This window comes from Talpa occidentalis, unplaced genomic scaffold (genome assembly GCF_014898055.3).
Source record: "Talpa occidentalis isolate TD23 unplaced genomic scaffold, MPIMG_talOcc4v2.1 talOcc4.17, whole genome shotgun sequence".
Lineage (NCBI taxonomy): Eukaryota > Metazoa > Chordata > Mammalia > Eulipotyphla > Talpidae > Talpa > Talpa occidentalis.
This window is the reverse complement of record NW_023601754.1, coordinates 51,042,965-51,066,960: the sequence shown is the minus strand read 5'-3', so window position 1 is coordinate 51,066,960 and position 23,996 is coordinate 51,042,965. Positions and strand designations below refer to the sequence as shown.

The window sequence follows — 23,996 nt, the reverse complement described above, 5'->3', positions numbered from 1 at the left end:
ATGAATTCCATCCCCAGCCAGGGAGCTGACCCACAGGGCTCAGCAGACCTCTCTTGTCTCCCCCCTGCTCCCTTCAGCAGGGTGTTTCAGGGGCTCTCCCTGTTCTGCTCCCCACTCTGTCTCTGGTGACTCCTCTCACCCTGGCACCTCTGGCCTGCACCCCAGTTCTTGTATGCATAAAGAAAAAAAAAATAAACCTTAAAAAATATACCATCGAATTGTGATGCTGGCTCATACTCCTCAGTTGAGAGGAGTATCACCTTGTAGGAAACTACCAAAATATTTTCCAAAATGGCTATTCCATTTTGCAGTGTCACCAGCAGTGAGTTCCTGCTTTTCCTGCAGTTTGCATGTTGGATGTTAGCCACCCGAATAGGCGTGTGGTGATCATCTATGTTTTTACTGACAAGTCCCTAGCTGGGCATATTTTCATAATTTTGTCACCTGGGAATCTGCTCTCTTTTTAAAAATGAGCTGATTTCTTTTTGAGTTTAAAAAAAAAAAAAGCGTTGCAGCGGCTCTCTTGCCAGCCTGGGACTGTGCAGGCTGCACCTCTCCCTGCCCTGTAACAATTCTTTCTCTTTCCTAATGTTCCTGTCCTTTTAAAATGGAAGAAAAGAATAATGTGGGTACATGTCTTTCATGAGATTTGTGTTTTGCAGATATTTTTTCCCATTCCGTGGCTTCTTTCACAGAGCAAAACTTGTAATTTTAGTCAAATCGTACTTCACGATTTTTCTCCCTCGTGGACTGTGCTTTCTGTGTCGTGTCCAAAAGTCATACCGCTGCCTAACTCTAAGTCACCCTGTTTGTCTCCCTCGTCAGCCCCTGCAAGTTGCGTTGTTTGGCGTGTTTAGTTGAGCTCTGTGATGCATTTTTACGTAGTTTTGGTGAAATGTGTCAAGTGTGGGTCTTGATTCCTTTCTACTTTTTTCCTTCACGCAGATGTCCAGTTGCAGCCCCATTTGTTGACAAGATTATCCTTTTCCCATTGAATTATCTCTGCCCCTTCGTCATGGCGGCGAGGGCCTCTCTGGGGACTGCCCCCCCCCGCTGCCGTTTCCGGCCCTCGGACCACGACCTCTGGCCCCGTCGCTTTGGCCGCCCCCCCCATCCCGTGACAGGCCCGGCTGGCGGGGCGCCGGTGCCCGGGGGGTGTCAGGGCTGCTAACGTCTCACCTGTGTCACCGTCTGCGGCGCGGGCCGGCGGGGTCGGCCGAGGACACCGCGGAAGCGCGTCAATGCGATAACACACGAGCCCCGTTTCTTGCGTCAGGGGGGCCGCAGGCTCCGTTTCTTGCGTTCGCCGTTCCCTTCCGGGAATGGCCGTCGCTGCCTGCGGGACGCGCTCGCTAGCGTCAGCGGTCGTCATAGCGACGTGGCCTCAGGCGCCTGATTGGCCCCCCGCGCGGGCGCCTCCCACCCCCCCCTGCGGTGCGCACGCAGCGCGGCTCTGCGGCGCGGAAGGGCGAGCGTCGCCATAGCAACGCCGGCCTCTGGCCTCTGATTGGCCCCCGCTCTGGGGGCCTCGCACCCGGCCGGGGTGCGCACGTAGCTGTACCCTGCGGCGCGGAGAAGGCTGGCGACGTCGCCATAGCAACGGCACCGTAGTAACGCCGCCATAGCAACGCGGGGCTCGGGCTCCCATTGGCCCGCCCGCCGGGGGCCGCAGCGCGCGCGCAGGACGGCCGCGCGGGGGCGGATGCGGGCGCCGTCGCCATGGCAACGCGGGGCCGCCCCGGCCGGCAGGCGGCCCCCATTGGCCGGCGTCTCCGCGCAGACTGAGGCGACGGGCAGAACCACGGCTGCGGGGGGACCGGGCCGGGGGCGCTGCGGGGGCGCGGGGGGCGCGCTCCGCGGAAGGCCGGGCGCGCGCCCCGCCCCGCCCGCGCTCCTGCCTCGGTTTCCCCGTCGGCGCGTCCCGCCCTGACCCCCTCCCCCGCCGGACCCGGAGCGCGCCCGCCGCGGCGGGCTGGGATTTCGGGGCGCACTGCGCCAGCTCGGGGTGCCCGCCCGGACGCCGCCCGCGCGCCCCGCTCCCTCCCGGGCCCCGCGCGCCCCGCGCCGCGCTCGGAGGCGGGAGTCCCGCGCACTTAGGTTTATTGTCACGCTTTTTACAGAAGAGAAGCGAAGCACAGTCCCGCGGGCTCTGGCGCCAGCGGCGCCGGGCAGGGGAGGGGGGTCCAGCGAGGAAGGGCGGGCGGGGCGGCTGAGGGCGCAGGTCCGGCGGCCGAGGGGGCTGGGGGCGCAGGAGCGGGCGGGCCTCCGGGCGTGATCAGCTCAGGACGATGCTCGGCACCCCGGGCTCTGTCTGTCACCCGCCGTCTTGCAAGACCCAGGCGGGCCTCGGCCGGGCTGCGGGGTACAAGCCGGCCTCCCCCAACGGCGGGGAGCTGGCGGTCCGCGCCCTAGGGGGGCCCTGTCCCTGCCCTCACGGCTTGCTCGCGGCCCCCAGGTCCCCTGCAAGCTGTTTCTCCCCAGCGTCCTGGAGGACGCGGCCTTGGTCCCTTTCTCCAGGCAGCCTTCCTTGAACACCCTCGGGCAGCGCATCCCCACTCCCGAGCCGTCAGCCAAGGGCCCCTGGCAAGCTCCCGTCCAGGGCCCACCTGGGCCCCGTGCAGTCCTGCCCTACCCGTAGCCCGGGGTGGAGGAAGGGGCGGCTGCGTGGGGTCGTTTAGTCAGGTGGAGCGTGGCCCCCCACGAGATCCAGATCCTAATCCCAGGAATGTTACCTTAGGAGGCAAAGAGACTTTGTGGGTGTCATTACATCATGGTTGTGGAACTGGGGGCTTGATGCGGGATAATCCGGGGGGGCCCAAAGGAGTCACAGGGTCTTGCGAGTGGGAGAGGGAGGTGGGCGGGCCAGACAGATCTGAAGATACTATGCTGCTGCCTTTGAGGTGAGAGAAGGAGCCGCACACGCAGCTTGGGAGCTGCAAACACTATAGAATGACCGCTCCGGGCTCCAGGCTGGCCTTGCGGCCGCTCACCCCGCTCCAGGAAACTCAGGCAGGACTTCTGGCCGGCAGAAGCCCGCGCTAGCTCGTGTGTGTGTGTGAAGCAGCCGCCTGTGACTGTGCCAGTGGCGGGCGGGAGCCTGTCTCTGGCCCGCTCCTGCCTGCCTGGCGCCCGCCCCGTGACCCAGCACCCTGGCCCCGGCCCCTGTGGGTGACATCGGCACCAGATGTGGGCCAAGAACTGGTCTGGGAGGACACTCCCGTGCACACCTGACGTCCTGCCTGGGCTCGGCGGCTCGCCGGGAACGGGAGGGCCCGAGGGGACCCCGCGGCCACGGGCCTTCCAGGGCTGCCTCTGCATCTCCTGCAGCGCTGCCCCTTCCTGCACATCTAGTTGGCACCCACTGTGTGCGGCCACACATGTAAACAACTCACAGGACCTGCACCCCGCAGATGTCAGCCTCCTCTCTGGAGCGCCCTGGGCGCGGGGAGGTGGGGTGGGGGCTAGGCGCATGCTGGCCGTGGGGGGAGGGTCTGCGCTGCCTGCTCTTCATTCTGTGCCCCTGGGGACCGCGCTCCGGGGCACCAGCTTCACCTGCGGGCTCGGCAGGGACACCAGTGGGGTGGATGGGGCCCCAGAGGAGTGTGGAAATGGCCCTGAGAGATGAAGGCGTGTGGAGGAGATGGGGCCCTCCTGGCAGGGAGAGCATTGGGGACCCCTGCAAAGGCACCACAGTCTGCACCCTCGGGGGGGGGGGACGTGGCTTGGGGCAGGGGTCCCCACAGCCGCGGGGACTATCTGTGGAATGATGGGGCGCCGGCCGGGAGGTCGGGCAGGCTGGGCCAGCACCCAGGTGCGCCAGTCTTGGAGCCTCGGGCCCCCCGTCCCTCACCACCCGGGGAGGCCACCGCTGTCCAGGCCACCCCAGTCCCTCTGGTCCAGGTGTCCAGCAGGCGCGGCAGCGACCGGGACGCTGGATCCTCCGCTGGGGCGCAGTCTCCTGGGGCGGCGTCCTCGGGCGCGGGGAGGGGTCTGCGATGGTTCCCGACGCTTCCAGATGCTTCCAGGCGGGCGGGAGCCCCCGGGGAGGGGGGCGTCAGTCACAGGCGATGGGGGGCTGGGCCCCTGAGGCGAGGGGGACCCCCAGGCGCTGGCGATGGCTGGGCCCGGGGGTCACGTGGAGATGAGGACTGGGGGGCCCCTCCTCGCTCGGGGAGCTGGTCAGCGCGACCCTTCCGGGGGTCGGGGTCCGGCCTCGGCCGGGGGCGTGGGGGGGCCGGGGGGCGCCGGAGGGCCGGGGGGGGGGGCGGCAGGGGGTGCCCCGGCGGGGGGCGCGCCGCGGGCATGCTCAGGCTCCCCCGGGGGCGGGGGGCGCCTGCCGCGGGCCGCGCCGGGGCGTCCGCCGGGCGCGCGCAGTGCGGGCCGGGCCCCCGAGGGCGGCGCGGGGGGGCCCCGGGGCGCGGGCGCGGTTACCGCGACCCCAGCCTCCGCCCGCCCAGGGCCCGCGGGACCCGGCCGGGGCCCGCCTCCGCGCCCCACCTGCGGTCCGCGAGCGGGTCGAGCGTGCCGCCGGCCTCCGCCGGGTCTTCGGGCTCCCGCGAGGGCTCCCCGGCGGGCCGGGCGGTGGGCCGCGCGCCGGCCGGGCCCGCGGGCTCCCGGGGCGGCGCGGCGCGGCCGGGCGGGCTGCGGGGCTCGGCGGGGGGCGCGGGGCTGGGCGGCTCGGCGGGCGGGGGCGCCGCCTGGCGCGCGGGCTCCGGGGGCTTCCGCGGCGCGTCGGGCGCGGGGCGCGGGGGGGGCCGCGGGGTCCAGAAGGGGGTCCAGGGCGTGGGCCGCGGCGGGAACCAGGAGAAGCCGGGCGCGGGCGCGAGCGCCACCAGCTGCGGCCGCGGGGGCCCGTTGGCGTGCGGGATGAGGAAGAAGATGTAGACGCCCGACACCACCAGCCCCGCGGCCACCAGCACGGCCAGCGCCACGGCCGCGTTGAAGGCCCAGGCGGAGCTGGACAGCGACAGGCGGCGCGACAGCGGGCGGCCGAGGCGCAGCGGCGGCGGCGGGGGCGGGCGCGGGCCGCGGGCCTTGCGCGGCCCGGGCGAGGGCGACGGCGGCCGCAGGTAGAGCAGGCCGCGCCGCCGGTCGAAGCGCACCGAGCCCTGGCGCGGCAGCGGCAGGCGCGCCTCGCGGGGCAGCAGGCCGGGCTGCGTGGGCAGCGCGGGCAGCCCGCGGCGCGGGGCCAGGCGCGTGGGCGCGCGGCACACCGGACAGGCCACCGCGTCGCCGCCGCCCGCCGTGGCCAGCGACAGGCGCGCCAGGCACTCGAGGCAGAAGACGTGGCCGCAGTCCAGGCTCTTGGGCAGCTTGAAGACGCCGTCGAAGGGGGACACGCAGATGAGGCACTCCACGGGCGACAGGATGGGGCTGGAGCCCGCGCTGCCCTCCTCCTCCTCGTCGTCCTCGTCGCGCGCCGGCCCCGGGGACAGCGAGCCCGGGGAGCCGGGGCCCGAGCCCGGCGGGTCCCGCGGGCGGCGCAGCCAGGGCAGCCGAGGGCAGGGCATCGCGCCGGACCTGCGGGAGAGGCGGTCAGCGCGGCGGGAGCGAGCAGGTTCGGGGCCGGACGCCGGCGCGGTCACCCCGACGCGGGCAGGGTCACCCGGAGGAGGAGCCGCGGGCAGGGGCTGGCGGGGCCGGCGCGGCCGGGGGGGCCGCGGCGGGCGGCGCGGGGCCGGCGGGCTGGCGCGGGCGCCGCCGGACAGGGGCCCGGGCGGCGCGGGGGCGCGGGTACCTCTGCGCGGGCCGGGGGCGCGCGCGCCGGACGACCCCGCTGGACCGAGCTCCCGCCTGGAGAGAGCGGGCGCTCCCGGGAGAGCTGGCAGGCGGTGGGCAGGGGCAGCGGGAAGACTCCAGGGAGGGGGAGACAGGCCAGGAAGACACCAAGTCCCAGGAAGAGGGGCCCGGAAGCAGCACTGAGCAGGGAGGGGGGAGCCCGGGGAGGGGCAGGGACCCCAACAGGCAATGGGCTCTTCCTACCTGTTGGCAACTCCTCCCTCCGCTGGCGAGTCCTTGCCTGTTCTGACCCCAGTCCACAGCCTGCAGAGGCTGGCACTGGCGCCCCTCCCTGTAGGAGGGCACGGGCGGTGGACGGCCACCCCTCCAGCTCCCAGGCACCCGCCAGACGAGTCCGACCGCCAGCCCCGCCCCCAAGGCGGGTGTCACCAAGGTGAACACCAGGCTGACCGGCCGGATGGCGGGGGTGGGGGGCGGAAGGCACAGGTTGACAGGGCCGTGGCACCGCGGGCCCTTGGGTGGGCCACCTCCGCCTCCCTTGGGGACCCCCCCAGGACCCCACTTGTGAGCTCCCGGTGGGGGGGACCTGGGTGGCCCGGCCTGCAGGGGTGCCCAGGACCCGGCTGCACGCACAGGAGGGCAGGGGAGGTAAGCTGCAGTCCTGGGGGGGGGGGGGGGGAGGGCAGACCCCCAAGAACTGAATAAGGAGGCTCCTACCAGCCGGTGGGCAAGAGTCTGGGGATGCCCAGGGCCCATGCGCAGGGCTGGGCTCCCTCTCCCTGCAGATGCTCCCAGCCAACACCCTCAGGAGGGTGGACACCCGCCGAGCCCCTCCTGGACCAGTGACCTCTGGGCTGCCCACACCCCGCCCTCTCATTCCAAGGTGGCTGGAACCCTCCAGGCCCGCACCCCAGTGCCGGGTTGAGTCAAGCGTGCTTCCCAGCACCCGCAGTTCCTGAAGAATCCAAGTCCCCAGAGAAGCACCCTGGCCCCCACCCCGAGTATCCCCCCAGAAGTAGACACAGTAGCACACTGGGTGCAGCTGCCTCAAGGGCAGACAGGCAGGTTTATTGGGGCTGCAGTCTGGTGATCAACGGTTGGATTTGGCCACACGCTCTAGCTCGTCCTTCTTCTTGATAGCGTAGGAGTTGGAAGAGCCCTGCAGGGAGGCAGAGGTTAGCTGTGAATGGGGCGGGGCCCCCCACGACACACTGGTCCCCATGGGGCCTCACCCACCTTGGCAGCATTGATGAGCTCGTCAGCAAGGCACTCAGCAATGGTCTTGATGTTCCGGAAGGCGGCCTCCCGGGCCCCTGTGCACAGCAGCCAGATGGCCTGAGGAGCACAGGCCAACTGAGCTTGGGGCTCAGGGGGGGCCCCCAGAGTAGGCAGGAGCAGTCCTCCAGCCCTAAGTCCCCACACATACCCTCCACCATGTTGCTACCCACTGGCCCAGGTCCCGGCGGGAGCCCGCAGCACCGCCCGATGCGGTGTGATAATCCAGACCCCCACAGGCACGTGCTCTTAGCTGGAACCCGACTGCAGGGCCAAGTGCAAAGGCCCCACTGGGGAGAGCTACGTAAACTGGAGCAGCGACAGACACTGGACAAGCGAGCCTGTCAAATTCCTCAGGAGGGACGATGGGGCAGAATGTCCCTGTTCTAGGGCTACCCAGGGAAGTGTTAAGGGAGAATAGGCGAGAATGGCGCATGTGGTCCAAGAAAACACACATCCAAGCCCAACTACAAATCAGCCGAACACTGCCCGGGAGAAGGCCCAGAGCTTGGATGTGCCCTGCGTGATGTAGGAATCCAGGAAGGCTTCCTGGAGGAAATGACACTCCAAGTAAAACACGTTGACAGGGATGAGCCCTTGACACAGCCTCTCTCTCTGGCCCCAGGCAGGACTCCACCAGGGCCTAGTGGCTGTTCCTGCCCAGGCATGTGTGCCAAAGCCCCGGGCCCACCTGATTCACACGGCGCAGCGGGGACACATCCACGGCCTGCCGCCTCACAGTCCCGGCTCGCCCAATGCGGGTTGAGTCTTCCCGGGGGCCGCTGTTGATGATGGCATTCACCAGGACCTGCAGGGGGTTCTAGGAGGGGGGGAGGAGGGGGCCGGTGAGCCCGGAATCCGGCCCCCTCGCCCAATCTCGTCCCTCAAGCCACGAGGAGCCCAGCATGGACAGCTGGGGCGGGTGGCTTTGGGGCCACGCTGCCCCGCCTGGCTTCACTGCCCTACCTCGCCTGTGAGCAGGTGGATGATCTCGAAGGCATGCTTGACGATGCGGACGGTCATGAGCTTCTTCCCATTGTTGCGGCCGTGCATCATCATGGAGTTGGTGAGGCGCTCCACGATGGGGCACTGAGCCTTGCGGAAGCGCTTGGCGGCATAGCGGCCTGCGCTGTGGGGCAAGTACTTGGCATACTTCTCCTTCACGGCAATGTAGTCCTGCGGTAGCAGGGAGAGGGCATGGGGGGGCCGCGGTCAGAAGCAGGATGGGCCCTGGCCAGGGACCAGAAGACCTGAGCACCCAAGGAGGGCTGCACCCCACACGGGGGCTTGGTTGTGAGAAAAAACCAAAACCCAAGTAACTTCTAATGTGAGACGGTGGGGAAAATAAACATTAAAGTCCATAACCCCCATTTTGCAGAGTATGCCAACAGCACCGTCGGTTTTGACACCTAAAAACTTACCTAAATGTGGCCTGGTGGCCGCTGTTGGGGGAAATCAACCCCAGAGAAACACTGTCCCGAAAGCACCCCTGAGCAGGAATTCTTACACAGACATTTCCCAACAAAACATGTGAACAGCACCACAGGTTGAAATCAGAGCAACTGCATGTGAGGAATGAAAACTAGAGCTCTGGTCAACACGACGTAGAATACACAGCTGCTACCTTATAACACTGTACAACTAAAACTCAGTGTTGTATTTTTTTAAAGATTGATTTTTATTTATTCATGCACACAAGAACTGCGGTACAGGCCAGAGGCGCGGGGGTGACAGGACTCACCAGAGGGTGCAACAGACCAGGCAGATTTACTGAAACATACTGCTGAGGGGAGCAGCGGGGAGACAGGAGAGGTCTGCTGCATCCTATGGGTCAGCTCCCAGGCCGGGGATGGAACTCAGGCCGCAGTGGCTGGCGACAGCTTCACGGTGCTGGGACTAAAGCCCCTGCGCCACCAGGGAGGCCCAGTACGTCCAGGTTATTTTGATAAAAATTTATTTTAGAAAATATACCCAAGCGGGGCCTCCCCGGTGGCGCAGCGGTTGAGCACTGGGTTGCGAAGATGCCCGCGGCCTCTGCGGCGCCGGTTCGATCCCCGGCTGCACCCCGGCCACCAGAGGAGGGTCCCACATGGCGCGCAGACCTCTCCTGCCGCCCGCTGCTCCCCTCAGCAGTGTCCTTCGGTCCTTCTGGAAGCCTGCTCTGCTCCCCGCTCTGGCTCTGGGGAATTCTCTCGCCCTCCCGCGCTTCTGACTGTACCCAGTGCATGTATAAACAAACAAACAAACAAACAAACACATAAATAAAAATACATGCCTCTTTAAAAAAAAAAAAAAAATCTTAAAAAAAAAAAGAAAAAGAAAATATACCCAGGGGGCCTCCTTGGTGGCACAAGGGTTTAAGTCTCAGCACTCTGAAGCTATCGGCAGCCACCGCAGCACGATTTTGATCCCTAGCCAGGGAGCTGATCCACATGGCAGACTTGTCTGGGCCACTGCTTCCCTCAGCAGTGTACTCCAGGCATTCTGCCTATTCTGCTCCACATTCTTTGCCTCTGGTGAATCTTCTCAGCCTCCCCCAGCACCTCTGGCCTACAGCTCATCTTTTATATGCATACAATAAATAAATAAATAAATAAATAAAGGGGGGGGGTGTTGCCCTGGTGGCACAAAGGGTTAAGATGCAACCTATGAGGGCCTCCCCGGTGGTGCAGCGGTGAAGCGCTGGGTTGTGAAGCTGCCCGCGGCCTCTGCGGCACTGGTTCAATCCGCAGCTGCTCCCCGGCCACTGGAGGAGGGTCCCCCATGGCGTGCAGACCTCTCCTGCCGCCCGCTGCTCCCCTCAGCAGTGTCCTTCGGTCCTTCTGCCTGCTCTGCTCCCCGCTCTGGCTCTGGTGAATCCTCTCACCCTCCCACGCCTCTGACTGTACCCAGTGCATGTATAAACAAAACAAACAAACAAATAAATAAATAAAACATGCCTCTATTAAAAAAAAAAAAAAAAAAAAGATGCAACCTATGAAACTAACCAGAGCCATCGCAGCATGAGTTCAATCCCTGGCCAGGGAGAAACCAACAGGGCGCAGCAGACCTCTCCTGTCTCCCCGCTGCTCCCCTCAGCAGTGGATTTTGTCAGTCTGCCTGTTCTGCTCCCTGCTCTGTCTCTGGTGAGTCCTCACTGCCCCCCACCCCACACTTCTGCCCTGTACCCCAGCTTTTGTATGCATAAAAATTCTAAAAAAAAAATAATAATAAAAAAATATATATATATATACCCAAGGTAACACCAATATATAAAAACATGTGTTTCTACAAATACAAGGATCAAGATATGTCTGGTGGCCTAGAGGACATCTCAGGCTATCACCACTATTGCCTGCACTTGATCCCTACCAGGAAGCTGACCTCGTAAGGAGCAGCAGGTCTCTCCTGTCTCCCCGCTGCTCCCCTCAGCAGTGGATTTGGTCAGCCTGCCTGTTCTGCTCCCTGCTCTATCTCTGTTGAGTCCTCACTGCCCCCCACCCCACACTTCTGGCCTGTACACCCAAGGTAACACCAATATATAAAAACATGTGTTTCTACAAACACAAGGATCAAGATATGTCTGGTGGCCTACAGAACATCTCAGGGCTATCACCACTATTGCCCGCACTTGATCCCCACCAGGAAGCTGACCTACGTAAGGCGCAGCAGATCTCTCCTGTCTCCCCGCTGCTACCCTTGGCAGAGTATTTCAGGACATCTGCCTGTCCTGCTCCCCACTGTCTCTGGTGAATCCCCTCTCACACCCCCCTCTGGCCTATAAAACAGTTCTTCTACATGTAAATCGATCTTTAAAAAACAAAACAGGGCCTCCCTTGTGGCACAAGGGGTTAAGCACCGCACTATGAAGCTGTCGGCAGCCTCTGCAGTACAAGTGCAATCCCCGGCCAGCCAGAGAACTACCCACATGGCGCAGCAGACCTCTCCTGTCTCCCTGCTGCTCCCCTCAGTGGTGTATTTCGGTCGATCTGGCTGTTCTGTTCCCCACTCTGCCTCTGGTGAAGCCTCTCACCCCCCTGCACCTCTGGCCTGAACCGAGTTCTTGTATGCATCAATAAATAAATTAAAAAAAAAATAAAAACAAAAACAAATTAAACAAGCAACATAGATTACAATACTGGCAGGACAGCCTAGTATCTAAGATGGACAAATACAGAAATAAATGGGTGTTCATGGAGGGCTTCGGTGTACAGGAAAAAATTAAAACACCAATCTCCTAGCAAGGCTCTGGTTAAATCACTTGGACTCATGGTGGATTGTAGCAGAACTTTCAACCAGGGAGACCCTCAGTGCCTCACTGAGTTGTGCTTCTGCAAACCCTAAGACAGCACCAGGGGAAGGTGAAAAGTCTTATGTTTTAAGAATTGTGACCACTCCCAGCCCCCACCAAAAAAATAAGTAAATAAAAGAAAGAAAGGAAGGAAGGACAGAAGGAAGCAAACACAGGAGGGCAGAGACCACGTGTGGTCTGCAAAGTCTAACTTTTATTATCTGGCCCTGTTATGTTTCCAGACCACACCCCCAACGTAGCCTCGAAGGACAACAATCTTCCAGACATTAAGAGTCAATAACAAGCTGAATTCTCCATTAGGAACAGTGCAGACGTCCCAGGTTTGACAAAGAAATTTCTTTCAAAGTCAGAAAATATATAATCCAAACTGAATTTTGTCTTTGTATGAATGCAATCAAATACTAATTTTTTTTTTTTAAATTTTCTGAAGGGCCCACAAAAACTCCTAATGAGGCAAAGAGTAAAATAGCACGGTGTAGACAGCGGACTCACATTTCCTGATTAAAGCTACAGTCAAGGCAGCGTAGTACTGGCATAAGGACAGACACATAAAGCCATGGGAAAAGCCGAGTGGGGAAATGCACCCAGGTATTCAGTCACAAGCCGATCCCGGCCATCTGTGAGGGAAACACTCAACCAATGGTTCCGGGGTAGCGGCACAGTGCACAGTAAAGACTGAAGTACAAGCACCTGATGGTCCGAATTTGTCATATAAAGCACCCGGTATTCCCCAAGGCCCCAAAACACGTGCTGCTGGAGCTGGATTCCACAGTTGCAAGAACGTCTGGCACGTGGACCTGAAAACGCCAACTCTGTGACCTGCTAGTGCACCTGTCTGCGAAAGCAGCGCGTGGACCGTGCAGCTACCTCAGAGGAAGCCCGTCCTGTCTCGCACTCTAGCACCCTCTCCACAAGGCTCAAGGAGATTCGGAGCGAGCTGTGCGGCGGGCCAGGGAGGCCCTTTACCTGTCAGACCTTCCAGTCTCCACCCTCGACGGGGCGCACAAACCCTCACCTGCAGGGAAATGTCATTGATCTGCACGTCATCAGTGCTCCACTTCCCGAAGAGCTTGATGTCGGGGGTCTCCGCCACCGCGGGCGCGGCCGTCTCCCACTCGGTCATCCTGGGGACAGACACCGTCAGGGGGGCCGCCCGCCGCGCCCGCGCCCTGAGGGCGCGAACAGCCGACGTGCGCCTGGACGTCGGCTCGTCACCCCGAGCCCCGGGGAACCACGCGAGCTGTCGGGCCCTCCCGCCCCGAACCCCAGGGCCGCTGGGCGCGGCGCGGGCCGCGGCTGGATAGGGGCGTCCACAGCTCCGACGGCCGCCCGCGGGGGTCAAGCCCGGGACGCGCCGAGCACCGGGCGGGGCAGCTGCTCTGGACGCGGGCGCCCGCCCTCGCGTTTCCGCGTGCCGCCACGGAGCGGGGCTTCCGGGCGAGGGGGCCGCGGGGGCCGCCCGCGCTGCCCCTCAGGACGCCGGGGCCCCCGGGGAGCCGGGGGGGGGCGCGCCGGGTCGGGCGGCCGCGGCCGGAGAACTTTCCGGCGCCTGCGCGGCGCCTCAGCACTCGCGCTCGGGGCCGCGCGGGCCCACCGGGGCCCACGGGCGCCCCCGGAGGACCCCGGAGCCGCCCCTCCGGCCCCCGGCCCCGCGGGAGCCTCACCTGAGGGTGCAGCCGGGGCGTCTGGATCGCTCGGCGCCGACCACGCGCTGCCTAGCACAGACAGGAAGAGGCCGCGGCCCGCGGGCCGGGCCTTTTAAAGGAGAGGAAAACTTCCGGGTCAACGGAGGTGACGCGTGCGCACAAACGCTCGAGGAGTCACGAACTGGGCCCGAGCGAGGAGGCAACGGCGCCCTCCGCGCCTCTCGCCGCACGTAGCCGCCCTGCGCATGCGCCGTCGCCGACGCGGCCCGACTCGCGGGCCGGGCGGAAGTCCGCCTTCCGGTACCGGCCCTGCGGCCCGCGCCGCCATCTCTAGTGAGGGCACCGGCCGGCGGCGCCCCTGTTGCACCGCGCACTGGCCCGAAGCCGCGCCCGCCGCCCTCCCGGTCCTGCACGCGCGGGGGTGCGCCTCAGTGTCCGCCGCGATCCGGGCGGCGCGCGCGCGTCCCCGGGGCTGCCCGCGACCTCGGCGGCGTGGACGCGCCCTGGCGGGCTCCCCGGAGGCGGCGGCCACGTGGCGCGGTGGCGCCTTGCGGAGCTGGTTTCCGGGCCTGGCCACGCGCGTCTCCCACGTCCTCCAGCCCACCTCGGCCTCCAAGAGGGCGTGCACCCCTCACCCCCCACACCCTGGGGACGCTCCTCCCACAGCTCCAGGGCTGCCCCAGGACCGCCCTGCCCCATGCCCCTGGCTCAGCGCTGCCCCCTCCAGTGTTCACAGCAGGTGCTCAGCCCTGCCCCCTCCAGTGTACACAGTAGGTGCTCAGTCCTGCCCCCACCACCAGTGTACACAGCAGGTGCTCAGCCCTGCCCCCACCAGTGTACACAGCAGGTGCTCAGTCCTGCCCCCACCACCAGTGTACACAGCAGGTGCTCAGCCCTGCCCCCACCAGTGTACACAGCAGGTGCTCAGCGCTGCCCCCACCAGTGTACACAGCAGGTGCTCAGCCCTGCCCCCACTGCAACAGGGTGGTCCCCAGGAGAGGGGGAGGTTCCCTGCCCCACCCAAGGGAGGGTGGAGCTGAGCAGGAAGAGGAGAAGCTGCAGAAGAGACTGAGGAAGGAAGCAGGATGGAGCCAGGAGACCTGGAGGAGGCACATGGAGCCTAGAGACACGTGAAGAAACTGCGCTTGTCTTTTGGTCGTGGATGGGGTGACACAGATGTGGGTGAGACCTGTGGGGAGGTGACAGTGGCAGCTTTTATCTTGATGTTGATTTTGCTCTTTTCCTTCCGGGCTTGTCTGGTTGTTTGTGACCCTTTTCTGTGGGTCCCCACTGGAAGATGCTTTAGACTTGTAGCAGGCTTTGGGGCCTTGTTCTGGGCCGATCCCATTTGGATGGAGTTTTACCCACGAGGGGATGGGTAAATTTTGGTGCTTGATTTAGAAACTAGATTCTTTGCCTTTCCTGTATTGTTTCCTAGTTTTATTAAAGTTCGTTCCCATTAAAGTCTCATATGTTTTGTGTTGATGCGGCGGGTGGCAGAACCCATGTAGAATAGGCAGGTTTGCGGGGTTTGGGCTGACCCTCTCCCTGTCCTATAACACCACCACCAGTGTACACAGCAGGTGCTCAGCCCTGCCCCCACCACCAGTGTACACAGCAGGTGCTCAGCCCTGCCCCCACCACCAGTGTACACAGCAGGTGCTCAACGCAACACCGGCGGGCCTGTCCCTGCTGGTTCCAGAGCCCTGGAGAGAGGCCGGCACAGTAGCATCTCAGGCTTCCCTTCTCAGGACGGCGCCCGCTCCTGCGCAGGGAGGTGGACTCAAGTGTCCGCACAGGAGCAGTGCCCAGGCCCTGGCAGAGCAGCGGCCTCAGGCTCTGTGGGGCTATATGGGCCCAGGAGGTGGCTGGAGCAACAGGGATTCTCAGCCCACCTTGGCCATGGAGGCCCTGGGGTGGGGCTGCAGGAGGCTGGGGCAGGAAGAGGCCTGCGTCACCCTCACTCAGCAGACCCAGAGGATCCCCCAACCCTGTCACTTTCCCCCCAAAACTGACAGAGCCCCCCCCCAGCCTGCTCCCACTTCAACGTGGAAATGGGAGCAGAGGCCGCTGCGCAGGCGGCGGCCATGGGCGCCCGCAGGCCTCCAGGTGGCGCAGGGAAGGGGTCACTGCTGCCCCTGACTGGGAAGCCAGCAGGGCAGGGCACTCTTCTCCCAGTGAGGCCGATTTGCCCAGCAGGCCCGGCTGGCCCAACCCCCAGGCTCCCAGGAAATGGATTCAGAGTGGAGCCCAAGGCCCAGGGCTGGGGCTGCGGAGAGGAGAGTAGAGGGGCCACCTCTGCCGGCTGCTCCTGCAGGGGCTGACTGGGCCCCAGCTGTCCCCAGCTGGCCACCAGAGCAGGCCTGCAAGCCACTGCCCCGTGCAAAGGGGCCTCCGAGGCTGCGAGTCACCCACACAGAAAGAATCCAAGATGGTCTTGGGGACACGCAGAAAGCGCTGGGCCTCCCCACCTCCAGCTCCCGGGGGAGGGGCGCCGGTCCTGCCAGCACGTGCAGGGTGCCCAGACCCCTAAGCAGAGGCGATGGCCCTCACCTGCAACGTGCTCCTGGTCCTGTTCCGTGTGGCTGCGAACCAGTCCTCCCTGTCATTTCAGTGCGTGGGTGAAAGCGAACAGGGATTGCGGTTCTGTTGTTTTGTGACTGACTGTCCGCAGTTCAGGCTTATTCTGCGCGGGGCTCTGGCAGCTACATTCCTCAGTCCTTCTGTGCCAGCTGTTACTTCTCTCTGCATCCTTTCCCTTCATCTCTGCAATTGGTTTTTATTTTGTGAAAGATCTATTTACTTATGCACACAAGAGCTGGGGCGCAGGCCAGAGGTGCAGGGGGTGAGAGGACTCCCCAGAGACAGAGTGGGGAGCAGAACAGGCAGATCTACTGAGATCCACTGCTGAGGGGAGCAGCAGGGAGACAGGAGGGGTCTGCTGCGCCATGTGGGCAGCTCCCTGGCCGGGGATGGAACTCGTGCTGCAGAGGCTGCGGACAGCTTCACAGGATACGCCTTAACCCCTGTGCCCCAGAAAGGCCCCTCAACTGGTTTTCGTCTTGTTTGTTCTTAACTTTTATGTTGACCTCAATTTCATCTCATCACGGAGTTTCTCCTTCCCCGAGGTGGCGATCTCCTGCCATTTACGTCTGTGCTGTCATTTTAAGTCTTTATCACGCGGCTTGGCCTCGGCGAGGCTGTCGGGGTCAGGGTCAGCTGTCCGAGGTCGATGCGGCCCCAGGCACGAGGCTCGCCCTTTGCCCCGGGGGGTGGGGGCGCCCTGCCTTCTGGGAAGGGCTGAGGCAGGGTCAGTGCCCGTGGCCCCGCTGGCAGGCCGCACAGACGGCGGCGGCGACCGGAGAAGCAGGATGTGGGCACTGGCCTTGCTGACACTGGCGGGTGAGCACCGGGCCGGGCCCCCGAGGGGAGCGCCCGAGCGGGCCTGACAGGTGTGGTCTCCGCAGGTCTCGCCCTGGGCCCAGTGACCGAGGCGGCCGTGAGTGAGTGCCCAGCGGGTGGGGGGGCGCGGCCCCTTCCCTGCTCCCGCCAGGCCAGGCCCCGGGCGCGGGCAGGGGAGCCTGGGGGGCTGGGGGGGTCGGGCGGGGTGGCGCCTGTCCGCGCCCGCGCTCACGCTGACGCCTGCCCGCAGTGGTGGAGACGACCCCGGTGCTGTGGGCAGAGCCCGAGTCGCCGCGGGAGCCCTGGGCCGGCCTGACGCTGCTGTGCCGGGCGCGCCTGGCCACCGCGCAGTTCGAGCTGTTCAAGGCCGGGGCGGCGTGGCAGCGGGTGGACCTGGGGTTCCCGGCCCTGGAGCACCGCTTCCCCGTCGGGGCCGTGGCCCAGGGCCCCGTCCGCTTCCGCTGCCGCTCCGGCCTGGGCCAAGGCTGGACCTCCATGAGCGACGTCCTGGAGGTGGCCGGCCCAGGTGCGTGACCCCCGCGCGGGCGGGGCGTCCATCCCGGGCCACCCCCGCTGCCGCCGGCGCTGACCGGTGACCCTGGGCTCGCGCCCCGCCGGCTCCTGTGCGGCCTCAGGTGCTGGGGTCTCCGCGGGGCCCCAGGTCTAGATGGGGGGGCTTCCCCGCCTCCCTCTGCCTGCAACGCGCCCGGGTGCGCCCTGCGTCCTTCGGGCGCCAGGTCCGGCGGGCTGGGCCTCAGGGTCCCCCCGTCTGGCAGAACCCCGCGCCCAGCGCCCCTGCCGCCTCCTGCAGGGTCCCTGGCGCCCCCCTCGCTGCGCGCGCGCGGGGTGTCCTGGGTCACGCCGGAGCGCAACGCCGACCTGCTCTGCCGCGCGGGGCTGCCGGGGGTGACCTTCCTGCTGAGGCGGGAGGGCGATGACGCGTTTCTGGAGACAGCGGAGGCCCCCGACGCCCTGGAGGCCGCCTTCCCCGTGCACCAGGCCGGCAACTACAGCTGCAGCTACCGGACCCACGCAGAGGGCGCGCCCTCGCCGCCCAGCGCCGCCGTGACCGTGGAGAAGCTGGGTGAGCGGCGGCCGGAGGGCTTCCTGGAGGAGGACGGCGGCTCCGCCTTGGAGCCGCCCCAGGCCTGGATGGCCCTACCCGAGCGCGGGTGGGGGTGCGGGAGGCTGGGCCGAGGAAGGTCCGGGGGAAACGCCCCGGCTGGGGTGTCGCCCCGCTCCTCAACGCCCCCCCCTTTGCAGCCGCGCCGCCGCCACCGACCCTGCAGGTGGACAGACGCCTGGCGGCCCTGGCGGGCCCCGGGGACCAGCCGACCCTGCAGTGCGTGGCGCCCCTGCCCAGGGTGCACTTCCAGCTGCGGCGCGGGGAGGAGGCGCTGCGGGTGCGCCTGAGCAGCGCGCACCTGGACCGCGTCCACTTCCACCTGCCGGAGGACGGCGCGGCGGCGCTGTCGGGCGGGCGCTACACCTGCCGCTACCGGCTGCACGCGGAGAGCGGGGCCTGGTCCGAGCACAGCGCGCCGGTGGAGCTGCTCGTGAGCGACGGTGAGCCCGGGCGCGGCGGCCCAGCTCCCGGCCTCGGTGTCCCCGAAGGCGGACGGAGCAAGCCCACGGCCGCCTCGAGGCCCCGCGACGGCGCGCCCCCCGCGCGCGGGTGACCCCGGGGCTCCCCAGAGGCCCGGCGAGCGCGCCCCGGCCCCGAGGCTGCTGCGCGGACCCACGAAGCGGCCGGGACGCGCGGAGCGAGTCCGCGCGAGGCCCGGGCAGGCGGGCGGTGGGCTCGGCGGGGCGTCGGGTCGACCCGCAGGCCCCGCTCAGCCGCCGCCTCCCCTCAGGGTCGCTGCCGGCGCCCCAGTTCTCCGCGGAGCCCGCGACCCCGAGCCCCGCGCGCGGCTCCCTCGTGCGGCTGCGGTGCGAGGCGCCCCGCGCGGGGCTGCGCTTCGTGCTGCAGCGCGAGGACCGGGCGGGCCGCCAGGTGCAGGCCGTGCTGAGCCCCGAGGGCGCCCGCGCCGACTTCCAGCTGCCCTCGGTGTCGGCGGCGGACGCGGCCAACTACAGCTGCAGCTACGTGGACCCCGCGACGCCCCGCGCGGGCTCGGCGCCCAGCGCGAGCCTGGAGCTGCGCCTGGACGGTGAGCGGGGCCGGGGGGCGCCCCCCCGCCGGTCGCCCCCGCGCGGCCCGCGTCTGCGGAGGCCGCTGCCCGCACCCGCCTGCCCGTCCCCCGGCCGGTGTGTGCCTGATTCCGCCATCGGTCTCCGCCGCGCGCAGGTCACGGGGGCAGGCGCGGCCCCGGTCCTGGCCGCGCCCCCTCCTGGCTGCACCCCGAGGCCCCCCCCCGTCCTCGCCCCCCCCCCGCCACAGGCGGGCCCCGCGGCGTGGAGGGGGAGGGCCCGGACCGGCTTGGCCAGGCGCGACCCGGGGCGGCAGGGGAGCGCGGCGCGGGCGCGGGGCGCTGCGGGGTGCCCGCCCTCACGGCCTCCCCGCAGGGCTGGCGCCGGCGCCCACGCTGCAGGCGCTGTGGAGCGGGGCGGTGGCCGCGGGCGCCGACGCCGTCCTGCGCTGCCGGAGCCCGCTGCCCGGGGTGTTCTTCGAGCTGCTGCGGGACGGCGAGGTGCGGGCGCACGCGCACCGGGACGCGGACGGGGCGGCCGACCTGGTGCTGCCCTTCGTGGGCCCCCAGCACGCGGGCGCCTACACCTGCCGCTACGGCTCCTGGGACCGCGGCCCCTTCCGGTCGGAGCCCAGCGCGCCGGTGCAGCTGCAGGTGGCAGGTGAGGCCCGGCCCCGCCCCCGCCCGCCCCCGCCCGCCCCGCCCCGCCCCCACCCCGCCAGACAGGGGAGGGGGGTGTCCGAAGTCGGGGGCTGGAGGCCCGGCGCGTGTGGGCGCCCCCAAGCCGCTCCTTTCCCGCCCGCGGCCCCATGTCGTGCGCCAGCCGCGGGTCAGGCCTCCCCTCCTCTGCCCTGTCCGTCCAGGCTGATGGCCGCGGCCTCGCTGGCGCCCCGGGGAGGACCATCCCAGCGACCGCTGCGCTGCTGTGGAGGCCGCTGTGGGGGGGGCGGGGGGCTCCCCTGTTCCTGCGGGAACCAATAAAGGCGCAGATCCCGAGTGGTCCCTGGTCAGCGGCAGCCCGGCGTGCGGGGTGGGGCGCGGGCTGGACCCCGCGGCCAGGGCAGGGCTGCGGCCCTCACCTCCCGCGATGACCTTGTCCTGCTCCGGGCGGAGGAGGGGCAGCCTGGGCTGCGGACACGCCAGCCCTCCGCACCCGAGCTGGGGGGCGCGTCTGGCGGTCCCGGGGCGCTGGACGCAGCAGCTGCGGGGCCGGGACCCCCGCGGAGCGCGAGGCCGGGAGGGTGGCGGCTCCGTGTTCCTCCCTGGGGTGGGCCCCTGGGCGCCGACCAGCCCCGCAGCGGCCGTGGGACTCCAGAGCCAGGCCGCGGGCTGCGCGGGCTCCGTCTCCTCTCCGTGATGCGAGCCCCTCCTGGGCCCCTCCCGGGCCCCTCCTTGCCCAGAGGCTGGCGGGGGGCTGCGGCACCCCCTTATCGCTCTCAATCCCGCGGGCTGTGCCCCTTGGGGCGACTCCCGGTCTGCGCGTCTGGGTGGGTGGCTGTTCCCGCCGTCCGCTTCCCATTTAGTCCTCCTTTTTCGGGCGCTTAGAGTAGACGTTTAGATGGATTTTTTGGGGCAAACATTAAGGACAGCTCAATATTAAGATTAAAAATAGGTTTGAAATAATAGGAAATTACTTTTCTGTGGATTAAGAACATTCAAATAGTGGCAGCTTCATCACCTTGAACTATCTGAAGGTTTAAACTTTTTATTACACAAAGAAGTAATTTCCTGACTTAAACGGATTTAAACCTAATCTTTGAAAATCAATTTCCTTAGCATTTAATTTGCATGTAATGAAATACACGGGTGTCGATGGAGTTTGAAGATTTCTTTTCAAAAAATTTATTTCTGCATAGAAGAGCTGGGGTGCAGGCCAGAGGTGCGGGGGTGAGAGGAGAGACAGAGCGGGGAGCAGAACATGTGGATCCAGTGAAATCTACTGCTGCGGGGAGCAGCGGGGAGACAGGAGAGGTCGCTGCGCCCTGGGGGTCAGCTCCCCGGCCAGGGATCGAACTCGTGCTGGGGTGGCTGTGGACAGCTTGATAGCACTGAGACCTTAATCCCTGTGCCCCCAGGGAGGCCCCGCCTCTCCCACTCTTAACTGAGCCCCAGGGAGCCCCAGTGGGTGCAGAGCTGGGTGTGAATGCAGCCCCCATGTCCTGTGGCGACTGCTCCACATGGGACTTCCTCGATGACCTTTGAAAACTCTATGGTATGTGGGCCGAGATTTTCAACAGCTGTACCCTCTGCCTGACAATCAGCTCTTCTCCGAATTCAGCCTGTTTGCTGATGAAGAGGTATGGACACTGGAGGGGGGACAACACTTCCTTTGAGGCCTGAGCCTGATACTGGACAACTTTAGCCCCCTGACCCCACAATCTCCCCACCTCAGGGTACCATACACACCCACACATCCCAGAGGGTGCCTGAGGTGGGGGCAAAACTTCCAGGTCTGATCCACCTGGCCAGGAGAAATCTGCAAAGTAGACAGGGATGAATAACAGTAAGTAAATTAAATTAGCAAGTACATTAAATTATATCAATAGTACTTGAATCTTCTGCATTAGTTAAAAAGAAGCTTATTGAAAATGAAAAAAAAAAAGGAACTTCAGGAGTTTTTAATGACATGACAAAATGCTTATGCTATGATACTAAGTGACAGTTAGGTTAGGAAACTAGAGACTTCAGGGCCTCCCTGGTGGCACAAGGGGTTGGGACACAACCTGTGAAGCTGTCCACCGCCACTGCAGCACGAGTTCCATCCCCGGCCAGGGAGCTACCCACATGGTGCGGCAGACCGCTCCTGCCTCCCCGCTGCTCCCCTCAGCAGGGTGTTTCGGTCAATCTGCCTGTTCTGTTCCCCACTCTGGCTCTGGTGAATCCTCTCACCCTCTTGTACATCTGGCCTGTACCCCCGTTCTTGTATGCATAAATAAATACATATTTAAAAAGAAAAGAAAAGAAAGGAAGAAGCTACCAGGCTGTTTCCCATAGTCATTGCACTGTTTTACGTTCCCACTGGCAGTAGATGAGGCTCCAATTTTCCCACATCCTCGCTAAGGCCTGTTACACTCTTACTTGTCTCTACAGTCTCCACATAGTACTTTGTTCTTTCATAGCCCAGAGCGGCCGAAAAAACGTAACCTCTCCTAGCAGACCCCAAAGCATCCCCCTTACCAAGGGCTGTCCCGCCCAAGCCCACAAACCTAACGGGTGTTGGGTCCTATAGCTCTTCTCGTGCTCTCCCCTCCCGTGTCGGTGCTGACTCCCGGTCAGCGCAGCGCCCACTAAGACAAGAGCCCTGGGCAGAGGCACAAAGTTCTGAAAGGAGCCACGGCCTTCGACAGGGTGAGAGGCAAACAGTAGCAAAGCGAGACCCACTCCTGACGCTTCTAGGGGCAGCTGTGATGGTCGTATGGCCTCTTGTCACCTGTTCTTGTTGACACCCCTGTTCCTCCCAGCCTTTTTTTTTTTTTTAAGATTTTGATTTATTTATTTATTTTTAATATTTCATTAAACATTTGTGCTTTATTTATTTATTTATTTTAATTTATACAAGCACTGGGTACAGTCAGAAGCGCAGGAGGGTGAGAGAATTCACCAGAGCCAGAGCAGGGAGCAGAGCAGGCAGAAGGACCGAAGGACACTGCTGAGGGGAGCAGCGGGCGGCAGGAGAGGTCTGTGCGCCACGTGGGGCCCTCCTCCGGTGGCCGGGGAGCAGCCGGGGATCGAACCGGCGCTGCAGAGGCTGCGGGCAGCTTCGCAACCCAGCGCTCAACCGCTACGCCACCGGGAGGCCCAGATTTTGATTTATTGATGCTACAAGGGCTGGGGTGCAGGGCAGAAGTAGGGGGTGACAGGACTCACCAGAGACAGAGTGGGAAGCAGAACAGGCAGATCCACTGAAACACACTGCTGAAGGGAGCAGCAGGCAAGACAGGAGAGGTCTGCTGCGCCATGTGGGTAGCTCCCTGGCCAGGGATCGCACTCAGGCTGCAGTAGCTGGCGATAGCTTCATAGTGCTAACACTAACCCTTGCGCCCCTAGGGAGGCCCCTCTTCTCAGCCTTGTCCCTGTTACTCTCCTGTCCTTAGGTCCCTCTCTGACCTGACTAATTTCTTCTGGCTCCCCAGGGCCCAACTTAGCTGCCATTTTCTCCAGAAGCCACCTGCCCCCCTCTGAGGTTTAGCTCCCCTCTGGGAACTCTGGGTCTCCCCGTTCAGCCTTGGGCCACATCCACCCCCCCCTCCACTGGACTGGGCCTGCTGGGGCCCCAGGTTCCCAGGACCCCATCTACAGCAGATGCAAAGTCCCCAGGTCCTCAGGCCCCAGAAAGGCCGAGCCTGGAAATCCACAAAGGGTGGGAGTAGGAGCAGCCAGGGTGACAGTTTCCAAGCTTCCCCCTGCCCTTGGGTGCTCCTGCCCTGAGGCATCCCCAAGAATCATCTCTGAGATGCTCTGGGCCTGACCTCGGCCTCCCCACGCTGACCGCCTCACTTTCAGCCTCCTGTCTGGATGCTGCAGGTGGCGCTGTCCACTTGTGCGGGGCTGCCCCTGGGCCCGCGGGTGGCCTGCCCTGGCCTGTCCCCACCCTGGACACTGGCTGTCAGACAGCGCAGCCAGACAGTCCCTGTGTCCAGGCCTGCTAAGGGGGACACTCCTCCAGGGTGTCCTGGGTCACTCAGCCCCACCCTGGGTGGAGGGGACTGAGAGGAGAGGAGGGGCCAGGAAAGGCCCCAGGACTGAGGAGGGGGCCTGCTGCGGCCACGGGCATTTCTGGGAACTCACGTGGGAGGCGTGTGCTGGGAAGGCCAGTGTCCAGGCCCCGCCTGGTCCTCCACGTGCCCCTGGGGGCAGGAGCAAGGAGGGAGGCCCAGAGACACCAGCCCCGAGTCCCCTCATCCAAAGGCCCCTCGTGCTCCCGGGCCCCGGCCCGACAGCTGCTGCCTGGGTCCGCTGCTCCGGGCCCGGCCGGGCACAGCTCAGCCCCGCCAGGTGCTCAGGCCGCCCCGGAGCCAGACGCGGCCGCCCCGCCCGGCGGGAGGACATGGAGGTGCCGGGGCTCCCCGCAGGAAGCGGCTCCTCCTCACCAGGCGACCCTGGGCCGAGGCGCCCGCCTGGGCCGGCGCAGCCCCCGCGGGGCAGGAGCCGGGCTGCTCAGGGCAGGGCTGGGCCTTCGGGCCGCCGACTGGCCAAGGCCAGCCCTGACCGCGGGCCGCGCGAAAAGGAGCTCGGTCGGGCAGCGGCGGCAGCGCCGGGGCCGGCCGCGGCTCAGCACCAGGGACAGCGCCGGGCGGGGGCGGGGCGGCCCTGGGGGGGCGGCGGCGGCGCGGCGCGGGGCCGTCCGCAGGGAGGAGGCCGGGCGCGCGGGCCGCGGCGGGGCGGCTGCAGGCGCGAGGGGCCGCCCGGCCGGGGCGCGCCGTCCCGCTCGGCCCAGCCCCGGGCGCCCGGATTCGGGACGAGTCTATTAGTGGGGTTCGGGCGGCGCCGACTCAGGGGCGCCCCTCGCCG

The 23,996-nt window shown here is 65.4% G+C and overlaps 3 protein-coding genes across 3 annotated transcripts; 1 reads left to right on the top strand and 2 right to left on the bottom strand.

Moving 5' to 3' along the window:
• Nucleotides 1-1,272: 1,272 nt before the first annotated feature.
• RNF225 (ring finger protein 225) lies at nt 1,273-5,510 on the bottom strand. Its single transcript, XM_037515639.2, has 5 exons — nt 4,656-5,510; nt 4,432-4,610; nt 3,553-3,614; nt 1,535-1,805; nt 1,273-1,336 (listed from the first exon to the last, which is right to left on the bottom strand). Exons 1-5 carry the CDS (start codon nt 5,508-5,510, stop codon nt 1,273-1,275), a joined length of 1,431 nt encoding a protein of 476 aa, XP_037371536.2.
• A 1,236-nt stretch (nt 5,511-6,746) lies between these two features.
• Nucleotides 6,747-13,045, bottom strand: RPS5 (ribosomal protein S5). The gene is made up of 6 exons (XM_037517300.2): nt 12,970-13,045; nt 12,321-12,429; nt 7,981-8,190; nt 7,706-7,834; nt 6,976-7,074; nt 6,747-6,898 (listed from the first exon to the last, which is right to left on the bottom strand). The coding sequence occupies exons 2-6, from the start codon at nt 12,426-12,428 to the stop codon at nt 6,830-6,832; spliced, it is 615 nt and encodes a 204-aa protein (XP_037373197.1). The 5' UTR covers nt 12,429; nt 12,970-13,045; the 3' UTR covers nt 6,747-6,829.
• A 2,448-nt stretch (nt 13,046-15,493) lies between these two features.
• Nucleotides 15,494-22,674, top strand: A1BG (alpha-1-B glycoprotein). Its single transcript, XM_054697540.1, has 8 exons — nt 15,494-15,572; nt 16,288-16,353; nt 16,604-16,879; nt 17,165-17,437; nt 17,617-17,919; nt 18,210-18,506; nt 18,862-19,146; nt 22,619-22,674. The coding sequence occupies exons 1-8, from the start codon at nt 15,494-15,496 to the stop codon at nt 22,672-22,674; spliced, it is 1,635 nt and encodes a 544-aa protein (XP_054553515.1).
• Nucleotides 22,675-23,996: the final 1,322 nt, after the last annotated feature.